The following is a 12,954-nucleotide window of genomic DNA, read 5'->3' as shown; positions in this document are numbered from 1 at the left end:
GTTTTGGGTTTTTTTTTTTCGCGTTTAAATATAAATGAAGGGAATAGGCAAAACACCACAAAAAAAAAAAAAACAACTCAAGAAGAGACTAAGAGAATATTTGTTTTATACTTAGGAGGCAGCCCCAACAAGCACTGCAATCTACATCTCTGTAATCTATAACAAGTGGCTCTAATTTGGGTGTTAATTTGTACCGTTTCTGTGTGGTGTCATGGTATGGCTGTGAGGAGAAGCTATACAGTAACATCCCTAAGAGCGACTCGGATAATGAGGAGGCTTTTTAACCTGGCAACCTGATGAGCTCCGAGCCTGCGGAGAAAGGCTTGAAACCGTGCCCAACTTCTCAGCTTCCCAAGAGGCTTTTCAAAATTCAATAAATAACATCTGTAGGCGATGTTGGGTGCAGACCGAGTGAGTGCGTCATAACAGAGAGAAGGGCTGAACAAAGAAACCATGACGACTGCCTGGTTTCCATAGCAACTGCTGCAAGGCCTGGAGAGTATAATAGCACATCAATCACTGTCCAAAAAGAACTTCATTATCAGCAAAAAATAAACCTTTAGGATCTTTTTTATTGTAAAATTGCCGGTCAACTCACCTCAAAGCCAAGCTCTTTGGCAAATGTGGCCGCCTCCTGAAACAGACATACATACACACAGAGACACACAAATGAGCAGTTTAATACAGAGTCGGAAAAAACAAACAGAGCACAATGTCTAAGAACAGACGTGAAGAGAAGACATCTCATTTCTTCTTGGCTACCAGCATGTCACATGAGAATAAGTAACCTGAGTTAGCATCGCTCTGCCAGCTCCTGATTTTATAGGCAGGCAGCCCACCCCATTTAAACTATTATCAGGCATCATCTCGTCTTACCGCAGGAGCGTGAGATAACACTACATCAGCCTGTAGGCTTGAAACAACCACTGAAACCCTGAATATGTTCTGGTATGTGGGAATCCCCCCTCCTGCAGGCATTCAGCGCCCTGTTTATATAGGTCGCTAGACTCCAAACAGGTGCACTTTACAAACCCATAGCTTTCTGTTTAAAGCTGCACCGCTCCCTAAACATACAAACATTCAAATCTTTTTGATGCTTTTGAAAAAAAAAAAAGTACTGAATCTTAAACCCTTAAAGATATACAGTTAAAAAGCAGATATTTGCATTTTATCAACCATATGAATCAAATAAGACTGTACTTTTGTTTTAGGTCATGAATTTTATAAATGTTAACCAACTGCCAGAATATAGAGAGATGTGTTTCAGATTTCTACATTTCATTCACACTTTAAACAATTTGGAGAAGGCCTGTGAGTGTATTTATCAAGCTTGCATATGCTCCAATCAGGGCCTGAAACTTGCATGCATCACTTTTCATGCAAAGATTTTTATCTATCAAAAAACCAAACTGTGCATGGAAATGTGCAGTCCTCTACGCCCATGATTTAGGTTTCGATAGTTGCCGTATTTTAACAGTCTCATACGTTGGCTTAAAATTAATTAAATCATAACCTGAAGTGGAAAATTTGTCATTGTTAAGATATTCGGTTTTATTTTTCCAAAAACCAAACCATGCAAAGGTTTTTTGATAGAAATTTGTGAAAAAAAATGTCTCCATTACCATCCTCTTAACAGTGTATGTGTTAAACCTTTTAAATAATACTCTTACTTTATATATAGACAAGTTTGAGAGAAAAGTTAATAAGCATATGACTCACTTTAATGCCATGTTCTCTTATCTTTCCAATTTTAAAGACCTATAAAGCAAAATGGGCTTTTATGTCATGTCACTTTCTAATTAGGGAATATAGAATCTCACTTATGAAAGCGCCTAGACAATTGGGTTAACTAAAAAAAAAAAAGGTTTACCTTGAAAATGCTTTATATTTTTTTTACCTTTTTTTGTCTGTGTCATAAAAACCAATGGTTGGATATTTGTAGTTTTCAATGTGATTATACATTTATGCTGCTCTCATATATAAACCTATTTTAAAGCTTGCAGACAAGACCACACCTTTAACACCACTTGTAATTACATGTACATTTTTAAATAGGATAAAAATTAGAATTAAGATTGAGGCTAAATTTGTTAATTTGAAGAAAAAAACTACACTATAAATTAATGATTGAGCTGCTAAAATAGAGACATTAAACTTACCATTTGCTAAGAAGAATAAAACTGAACTAAAAATAATAAGATCCCCTCAAAACATATGGCTGTGTCTTTAAACATCATATAAACATAGAGATAGATGCCTTCAGGATTTTATAACGATTCTTTCATGACAGCAAGTGTCTGCCATGGTTCTCATCTTCAAGTGGAAACAGCTGCTCATTAAGGTGATCAGCCATGTGAGGTACATGTTCAGCATGTCAACATTTATTTCCAAAAGGTGCTTTCGGTAGTTGGGTTTAATTCTTTGTTTTTTGTCTTTACTAGAGGAAAAAGCAGTTTATTCTTTTTTTGTAAAACATTTCTCCACTTTCTGCACTTTTTAGTAATGCTAAAACAAAACCAAGTATTCTTTGTAGACTTAAAAGACAGAAAAATATTGTAGTTTACCTTTCTTGTCTGCTAAATCTGGACAAGATTTTGCAAAAACTAAGCCTTGTAGAAATGCATATATTTCAAAATGCATTACATTAGAGCGTGCAGTGCTGGCAGACAGTGTGGGAGAATATCAGGTGCAAACAAAAGATGGCTCTTTTGACTGGATGCATTTCTATGATTTTATTGATCCTATCGGTCCTAACCTCAGCCCCTTCAATCTGTGTTCAATATCCTGCTAAGTATTCTCTGAAAATGGCTGCCTCTATGCAATCGATTTTCAAACAGAATTTCCCAGATGGTTCCATGTAACAAACCATCTGGCAGGTCGGGTTACCTTTGGTTACCATATGGCATGTAAAGAAGAGTCTTGTAACCACACTAAGAGATGTAATCCACATTCATGCAGTACATTATTTCTAATATTTAGAGTTACATCTCCTATTATGCAGACAAGTTAGTCCCCAAACAGCAGAGAATTCAAAAATCTAGAAAATAGCAGCATCTTAGGACGTGGTCAGGACAGGTCTTTAACCAAATGTTGGAGAAAGTGGGGGAAAATTACTTTGAATCATCATGGATTATCTTTAAAGTGTACGGATTGTGAATATATGAATAAATAAGTAAATAAAAAGTATAGCAGTAAAATATAGATTCTTTTATATGATATTTACATACAACTGACAAGCCAAAGAAATGCCTTCATGAATAAAAAACTGCTCTAGTTTCTGAGGTGACGTGTAAAAGCACTCCAAACTTCCTAGCAATTTTTTACTGGTAAACACTACTTTTCTTTTGTTAAAAAAAAGAAAAAGAAATAAGTAGTGCAGTCTCTACAAAAATAAAGAACTTTAAAAACCAAACATACAACTTGAAAAGGTACAGCGACATAATACAGTTAAACCCTTTTGTTAACCAGACATACCTGGGCAAAAAATCTTGCCAACAAATGCTATACAGTAAGTTGCAAAAACCAAGGAATCAATACAATATAATCTTTTTTATACACAAATTATTTTCTTTTACCCTTAAAAATATGTATAATTAATTCATAAAATTAAAAAAGTTTGTTAATAAGACTAATTTGAATGTCTTTCAAAAGCACTTCTAAATATACCTGTCTGGTATTTCTAACATTAATAACTGTTTTATATGAACATAAAAAACAACTTTATCTTCAGCTTCAGATAGTCTCCATGTCACTGAACAGTTTTTAAAAACCGCTTTAATGATCTAAACACACTAAAACAAATTGCCAAATTATTTAAGATTTGTATCTGTTCATATAAAAACAAGAAATAAAAAAAAAAACAAACAAAAAAAAACGTCTGGCTCTTCAGTGGACCTTTGATGTTTGATGTGATGCTAAGTTAACATTAGCCCACTTTCCCTTTGTTTTAATATAACTTAATGTTTATTGATTTTTTTTTTGTCTTAGGTTTCATTTTCTGTGGAAAAATCTTATATTAAGAGGTTTTGTCATGCTTCATAAAATTAAAACTTTACTTTTAACACGCTGTGATGATCTAAGGTCTCTATATGGGTGTCAGTTGGTTCCTGGCTAAACATGTAATATAAAATTAACAGGAAGAGAGAAGCTGTGACTGTTCATGGCTATTTTACTTCACTCAATGTACAGACTATTTTGATAGTAATATTGCCAAAATCATATTTTAAAGCTACAGTGTGTAACTTTTAGCGACACCTAGCGGTCAGACTGCAGACTGCAGCAACATGAACATCTCCCCCCACCGCTTCTCCCCCCCAACAGTACGGCGAGTGTTACGGGACAAAATGTCTTCCACGACGTCCGTATCACCTACCTTCTCAAGTGATGAGGTTTGTTTACATAGATAATTTTACAGATAGTATTTCATTAGTCTGTGTAGGGTATAGATTTCATGTAGACTTAAGATAATAAATATACCCGTTATTTTTTCTACATCGTTGTGACGTTTTGGCGATCTCGCAATCACTAGTTTGTTGGCTCTGTGCTGCCGTAGCGCAAAGATGTCTGCCTCCATGGCTGCGAGACCCGCTCCTATGTAATTATAAATAACGAATTCTAAGGCAACGCAAATATTAAGGTTAAGAGGCTGAGCTCGTAGATGATGATAAATAACATAGTTATGTATAATATATTACATTTCTGACTGTATATCCCTGTAATTATTACACACTGTAGCTTTAAATAAATGTAATGAGATCCAAAGCTGGTGTTTTTTTTATGTCCAATAATAAACTAATTCTGCACAATGCATTCTGCATCATGGGGCCATAAACTGAGGTGTAGAAAAGGTATAGATTGACTTGCCATGTGGAAAGGAACTGGACTCTTAACCGAGAATTGCTGAATTCCATTGCAAGAATTCCATTTGACCAACAAAATGGATTGCAGGTAAAATTTAAACAGAATGCTAATACTGATTAGCCATTTTTTAAATACAACAACAGAAGGTTAAAAGTAAATATGCAATACCAGACTTTACAACCAAAAGGCCTAAATATGTTTATACTAACATGCATAGATAAATCAAAAAGCCACCCAAACCTGAGGGATGAAGACATTAAACAATTGATGCCACGCCAACGTTATATATATAAAGCTTGATTTCACAGTTAACTGTTAGACTGCAGAGGCAACTTTTTGTGAGAGTTGTTTCCAAGCAAGAAATACAATTTCTTACTTTATTATGTACTTTCAACATCTAAGTTCAAGTCTAATAAATAACTAGAGAAATAGCTTTCCTTCCTTGTGTCTAAGTCAAATTATCCCTTGACTTTTTAAGAATTTTAACATCCCCTCCACTCACAGTATGTTTCTCTACCATGTTTAGGGAAACTAACTTCTGCTCTCGAGATGTTTTCCATGTTTTTTTGTGTAAGTACTCTAGTGGCAACAGTGAGTTTTTCCCCTAAATGTTTTTTATTAGGCTTTATTTATTTAATTTTTTTAATGTAATCATTTGTATTTTGGGATCCCTGTCTGAGGTGAAGTATAAATATTATCAATTTTTTTCAATAATTATCATTATTGCCTCCTTTTCATGGCTTTGAACCTTTTCTCAAACTGCCTGTAGAATACACAATCTGATCATTTCAATGAGGCACAACAAACCGGTTAGCTTAAAGTTTGGGCAGCATTCTTTGTGTATCACCGGACAAACATTCACGAAAAAAAAAAAAAAAAAATTATATATATATATATATATATATATATATATATATATATATATATATATATATATATATATATATATATATATATATATATATATATATATATATATATATATATATATAATTTGCACCCCTTGTTCGGAACCTTTAAAGATTGGAACCTAAATAAAAAATGAATTGCAATGTGAGGGGGTGAAGTTGGAGTCCACAGAATGTTTAATTATCTTTTCAACTTTTAACCAAGGTGGTAAAAATCTACATTGCAAGCAGATACTCTACATCACACAAAAGAAAAATATGTGGTTGCGACAGCTATGTTACTGCAGTGCAGTTAAATTATATTACAAACTCAACCGCCATAGCTGTTTTTATCTTCAGCGCACATTATATTACAAGCTGATGGCCAGGGTTTTGAAAATGAGGTTGTATACACCCTTTAACATGGTTATCCACAACATCCTACACAACATAAATGATTTATACCATACAGCTCCTTCTACCACCCTTTCATTGAACACAGAAATGGTTACATGTCAGTTTAAATTGATTCTGCAAATCATGAAAGATAAACTAGTTCACTGAGTTCACTTCTGACATCAGAACGGTCAATAAGTTGATTTTATGATTCGAAATAAACCAATTATGTGGGTTTTTGCATGACCTTGGGGAGAGGTTGACATCTTGCTCTTCAAACAGAAGGAGAGGAGATGACACGTAACAATAGGGTTACTGGTCCCTGGAGGGAACCCTCATGGTTTCCCCTCTGCTTTGGATCAACTTAACAGCACCAGCAATATGTCATCTCATCACCCCTCAGCCTGTGCACAATTAGCTGATGTAGTCAGAGAGCTGTTTGATAGTAATTGAAGCTAGTCCTGTCATAATTTCACCTCACTTCCTCTTTTCAATCCATTGAAGGTTCAGGTCTCATATTTGTTTTCCTTTATTTATGACCACGTATTGACTTTTCTCCTCAGGAGCGCTCAATCACTGACAAAGCATGAGGCATCTCACAGAGACAAGCACAGCTTAGAAAACGTCCCATCAAAACAGCTGTATTTCACAGCAAAGCGTTTAAAAGAGAAACATAAATGAAAGCTGCAGCAACAATGGTGCCGCTGAGCTGCACATGGCTCTGTCTCAACCTCCTCTCTAGTTAGCAGCTATAATATTTGTGAAGAAAATCCTTTTGATTGTGTGTGGGCGTCAGGAGAAAAGATAATTGAAGCAATATATATGAGCCACATGTGTACACTGTAATCCTTTTCAGGAATTTATTAATTTCTATCTGTTGCCATGAATCCCAACATCAGAAATATTTGTCATATAAGCTTAGCTAAACCTTGTGTATAAACACTGTAGGGTAGTAAATATGTAATTACTAAGACTACACATCCAAGCCAACAAAATGGAGCACATAGGTAATTAAAGTTACAATTCCTTAAGGGGGTTATGGCATTAAAGTAAATAGTTCCATATTTAACATGCGCTTGTTTTGGTGTGTTGTGGTAGATGGCTTCCAAATGACGTCGCATGTGTTTCTGCAGCTGTTGCAACAATGACAAGTGCCTTTAAGTGACATCTGGGCAAAATCCTCTCACACTCAAAAAAGCATCTTGTTTGTTCTGAGATTGCCGTGATTGCACGCTCGCTTTTGATGATCTGCTGCTCAGTCGGATCCCAGGAAAAGAGACACACGGAGAGATAGAGAGAGGACTGTGGCAGATTTCAGGGCCTGCACATTCTCTCCGCCTTTTCTCCTATTTGGGCAAAGAAGGTAAAAGATAACAAGGCAGCCTGAGTGCATGAGCCCTTCTGAAGCCGTGCTTATTACGAAGCTATCAAAATGTGTGAGATGTTGCTGCCGTCAAAGGCTTAAACAGGCAGAGGGATATTTTTAGAGACCTTAAGCTAATAATCCAGAACCAAGTCAGCGGGTGGGGTGGAGGAGGGGGGGTCCTATCATTTCTTGCCAAGCAAAATGGATGAGGATATGTAAACTTCATGCAGGGGGCAGTTCACAAAGCATCATCACCCTTCACAAGTGACACAAACATATGTGGCTTAGCTTTCTTCATGGATAGGTGATGAATCTGTTTTACTGCATATTCATTATGAGGGGTGTAATCAGGGCCGGTTCTAGCCCTTTGGTTGCCCTAGGCGAGATTGAGTTTTGCGCCCCCCCCCCCCCCCTCACTTTTGCCGTGCGAAATACCAGTACTGTTTTCAGCATCTGTTTAGTGCTTCATTGAGTTGTGTTTAAAGTTCCACAAAGAGTGCTGTGCGGTGAATTGTGCCTACAGTTGTGCAAAGTGTGTGTTACAAAATTGCAAATTGAGTGCAAAGCAGTGTTTGTTCTTTTAGTTTTGTGAACTCAGTGAGTGGATTTGCTATAAGTATTAATAGTTTTAGAAAATGTGCTATAAGAATCAAGGTTGTGTTTAAGCATTCAGAAAAAACTGTAACTTAGCATGGAGTGATGCATAGACAAATACCAGAATAGGTTTCAGTACCTTTTCTTTTTTATTATTTTTAAATAATTTATTACACACTCAAAGTTAGGACTGTGCAAAAACACTTTTAACCATCTGTAAGGACACTTAGGTAAAGTATAACTAAAAAATTGGATTGAATCAATGAATGAATTTATTTCAGACAATTAACAAATTTAACACACATTAAACAAATATTAAATAAATCAATTTCAGAAATTACCAAATAACAATAAAAAATAATAAATTTAAGAAATTCTTCAACCAAGGACTACATAAAAAAGTAATTGATAAACATTAAATTGAATTTTCTGTTCCAGTTCAATTAAATCATTTGAACATAAATAGAAATGAGATAAACAAAATTTTCCTCTAAATAAAATATATCAGGTATATTTACCCTGATTTCTGACATTGATTAGTGATTAAAGAAAGGATTAACCCTCTACAAACAAAAGTGCTTTTATGAATACCATTACAAAATTAAAAGTTTGAAGTTGTTTTTTGTTCACATATTCTATGATGAACAGCCATAACTTCATATATTTTGATGATTATTTGTACATCCCTTTTGAATACTCAATGCAGATAATCACTACAAAATATTTTATTTATATTAGTATCTTCTACCCATTCTCAAGCTAATAATATAGCACATAATTCTGCTGCATATATACTGAGAAAAAAATGACGTCAACATTAGGGATGGGGATCGTTAATATTTATTGATATCGATACCTTTATCAATACTTCTTATCGATCCGAGTCTTTATCGATACCACTATCGATACTTTTCTGTTATTTGGTGGAAAGACGATGCTACAAAATTTTTTTAACAGAACTGGTATTGCTTCTATTGCTTAACAAGTGAGCATAACAAAAACGTTTCTAGCCTTCAATAAACATGGCTAATGTAATCGGCCACTTCAAAATGACATAAAACTAACTAGAATATATTTTCACAATTGTTGGTTAATGTATTGTCTACTGTCACTTTCCATCATGTTTTTAGTGATTAGGAAAATATTTAACAAATAAATAATTGTATTTTAAATTAAATGTAATTTTTAATAAATGTTGGCATCAGTAGTTTAATTATATATTCTAAAATAATTAAAGCAATATACAACTGTATTACTCATGTTTCTTGCCAAAAACAAAATTTCCCGTTTTCTTTACGTTACACTTGAACGCATCATGATAACCTAATTGTCGTTTTACTGAGCCAATCTGAACACATCATCACGCAGCACGTCTGAAACTTTATTTACTTTTCAAGCTAACTAGCTTGTATGCTGCCGATTACAACACGGATTTCACAATTACTATTTTTAACTGACCGGACAAGCTACAAAGTCTGTGTGCGCTTACCAGTGGTACTCTGAGTGGATGATGAAGATGGGCCCGACTGCGGCAGCAGGAGGAGTCTTGAAAAGTGATAAGAATCTTTTCCGATTTTTTCTCTTAAATGTGAAAAAATATATAAAAAAACGGTGGTATATTTATTTGTTCATATTTTGCTATTTATATATACGTAAGGTTAAGTCAAACTGACGGACGCTTCATAACCGGTTTAATTCGCTGTTTTTTCCAATTCTATGATTAATGGGAAGTAAGCCTAAGGGCGACGCTAGAGGGCGCCCCCAACACATTTGTCGCCCTAGGCAATTGCCTAGCTCGCCTGTAGCAATCGCCGGCCCTGGGTGTAATTAAATAATCTCCATATTGAACCATAATAGCTCTATGTTGCACCATTCCTCTCAGGATGTGAGTTCCCCTGGTAAATGTAAGCCATTATTAAGAGCCTTGAATATGGAGCCAAGTGCTTTACACTTCAAACCCTGTAACTACGCATATTTGAGATTCTTTTTTTGAATGAAGGAAGGAAGTATGGACTTAATCCATCAAGGCACCTTGATAATGTGGTGACACAGGATGTGCATCCAACATTTCACAGAAACCGTGTGATGTTGCCACGTGAATAAGGACTAACATCTCTGAAGAATGTTAAAAAAAAAACAGAATCATCTTGATAGGGAATATTTGTGTGCACAGACAAGGAACCCTTATTGTATCAATATTAGCTAAATATGTCAAACTTTAGAGGAAATAAAATATTTGAAAAAGGGTATCTCACTGAATCTAGGCCACAGAGCCAGCTCCAGAGGGTGCATAGGATGTAGTACCCCTTTTGAGATGTAGGGAAAAGCAGTGTGTTTAAGGGAAAAACGAAATGATTGTTCAGGTGGCGCAACTTTCCAACTTTTAAAGGTCAATTAAAGGTCAATTAAAGTTCAAAATGATTTATGTTCTTGTGCAACTTGCTTAATTTTGATTACCTGCTCTCTTAGTTATCATTCTCAATCATAAGCCAGCGTTTTGTCTTTACTTTCTAACATTTAAACCAACTCCTAGGTAGGAGAGTCTATGAACAAACTTCTGCTGTAGGACACTTGGTCCCAGAAAATGAAATGAGAATAATTAGGGAGTCAAAGAAACCTTTAAAAACTGATCTTTTGGCGTCAGTCAATGCGCTCAGACTAAAGCACAGCAATAGAAAAAGGAAAAAAAAAAAGGTCTTTTTAGATATCTACTAACTTGGATAAAGAAAGAAAAATGTTGGACTTAAATGCTCATTATATTCATTGGCCTGTCAGTGGTTCAGTTAAAAGATATTTCTTTTTGGCGCATAACAGAAGACCAAAATGAGAAAAAGAGAAAAGCTCTTGGCTTTCAGGGTAAAATAGTCGAAGCAACAAGCATTTAGATTTTTCTCCTGCTTGTGACAAGTTGTTAAGCATATGTCACACCACGAGTGAAGGAGGGAAAAAAGAAAATCCAATTTCAGAGATTCCCGAAGAATCCAAATCAAAGAACAAACCTCAGTGCTAAGGTTAATAAATGTTGATAAGCTGGAAAGTGTAACTCCCCCGGGCCTTTCGGAAAATAAGCATTTGCTTGACCGTGTTAGCCCCAGCTGAGGCAGAGGCAGAAATTGAATTGTATTTGACACTTTGTGCGAAGGGGACATGGCACTGCTGAGGGTATAGCCCTGATAAGCTATTTGTAACAACAAATCTGTTTTCTGTGTGTTTCAGTAAGAGCTTTGTTTTAAAGAGCCATGTAGGGCTATTTTAAGAATAGAATGAAATATTTCCTTTTCAAACTGTATGAGACAAAGGAGAGAAAATTAGCATCTGGAAATGACTCATCATTCAGTGTAGAAACCATTTCAACTAAACTTAGCATGACAAGATTATGGCATATAAGATATAGGGCATTTAACTACAGTGCTTCCAGTAAGATTTTTTAAAAAGTATAATAAAAAGCATGGAGGCTCCTGACTGATAAGTAATTAAAATCATGACAGTAGGAAGGATTGACAGTGGCTTTAGGTCAGGAGTTCTGGGCAATTAATCATATTTTCTTAGGTTCTGTTAAGATACAGTTTAGGTATATAGTAGGTAAATACATTGTAGGTAATTTATATGATAATTAAAAAGGTGAAAGATATAGTGGAGGATGTTGTTTTTCCAGGTGGATCATCTAAATAAGTGGCCCTCCTAATTGTCAATCATTCTGGTGATATGTTTACGTAAGGGCGTCCTACATGCTCTTCCCTTTTTTCGCTTACCTGGGGTGAGTCTGACATAGTGGAAAAATTGCAAATCTTCTTTTGGAAAGTAAGCCTGTATGAGTGATGCAAACAGCAACTTTTAAACTTAAATAGATCAAGACAAAAATATATCTTAAGCTCTAAATTCTCTTAAATAGCAATATCATTCCTTTAAGCTCAGGGAAAACATATTTTTTTCTATATATGATAAAATTACATAGTACCAGTAAAAAAAAAAAAAACAGAATGCACAAATAGAATGTTATGGCCTACATATGAAAATTTTGGTCAACTTGATTTTTTCTGACATATAACGATCAGATACACCCAACTAGGCAGATAAGCAACAAAAGTTGAGTGATAAACAAGCCAACAGTTTGCTGTATGCAAGCATATTAGAGAAAAGTTTAGTGTATTGAAAAAGTGTAATCGAAAGAGATGCACAGGTACCAATGATCGCCACAGAGAGATGCTCACCCTCTAGTGTCTTGGAAATTTAAAATGTGCACTCTGAGGTTGGTGTCAGTTTCTTTAAGTGCTGCCATACAGTTAGCTGTAGTTATCTACTCCTCAGGCAGACATAACATGAAAAGGGTTTTATCTGGGCTTAGGAGCAAATGACTCTGCTGTGGCCAATTTACCCAAAGCCTTCTTTTTGGGTAAAATGGAAATCCTTATTTGATTATAAGGTTTCACAATCTGGAGGAAGATTGAAGGGCCATAGAATCTGAGCAGTGTTTAGGTTTTACAATCAGTGATTATCTTGAGAGCCATGTCGTTACCTAGTGTTGATCCACTGAGTTTTATTAAGTCTACAGTCAGTGCTGCTGTCTTCTCAGAACATTTAGAGCTCGCTGCCAAAACTACGAAACACGGATTTCTCTGCCCCCCTATCCTCACTTGGATGATCCAACCATAACCTAGTCCAATTGAACACCCAAGGTGGGAAGAAAGCAAGCACAGATTGAGGTCAGTCAAAGTGTAGACGTAAGAGGCAAACAAGATAATGCAGGACTGTTTCTTAATCACAGACAGAGCAATGCCTGCAGCTCCAGAAAGGACACTGATGGGCTGACTCACTACATCATGTACAATGGTACCCTAAGGTAAAATGCTT

General features: G+C 35.5%; 1 protein-coding gene across 4 annotated transcripts in view; it reads right to left on the bottom strand.

The window, feature by feature from the left end:
* The window catches only part of LOC119774932 (adenosine kinase-like), a 230,162-nt gene that overhangs the window by 49,691 nt on the left and 167,517 nt on the right, over positions 1-12,954 (bottom strand). For 3 of the 4 annotated variants that reach the window (XM_038272711.1, XM_038272709.1, XM_038272708.1), the window contains one exon: positions 599-634. The exons of the other annotated variant lie outside the window; for it this stretch is intronic. In XM_038272711.1, the coding sequence (XP_038128639.1) occupies positions 599-634 (36 nt within the window). The remainder of the gene's footprint in view (positions 1-598; positions 635-12,954) is intronic. 4 annotated transcript variants of the gene reach the window in all.

Source organism: Cyprinodon tularosa, unplaced genomic scaffold (assembly GCF_016077235.1).
Source record: "Cyprinodon tularosa strain WSP-4 unplaced genomic scaffold, ASM1607723v1 ctg84, whole genome shotgun sequence".
NCBI lineage: Eukaryota > Metazoa > Chordata > Actinopteri > Cyprinodontiformes > Cyprinodontidae > Cyprinodon > Cyprinodon tularosa.
Note: the sequence above shows the minus strand (reverse complement) of the source record. Positions and strands in the feature narration are given on the sequence as shown.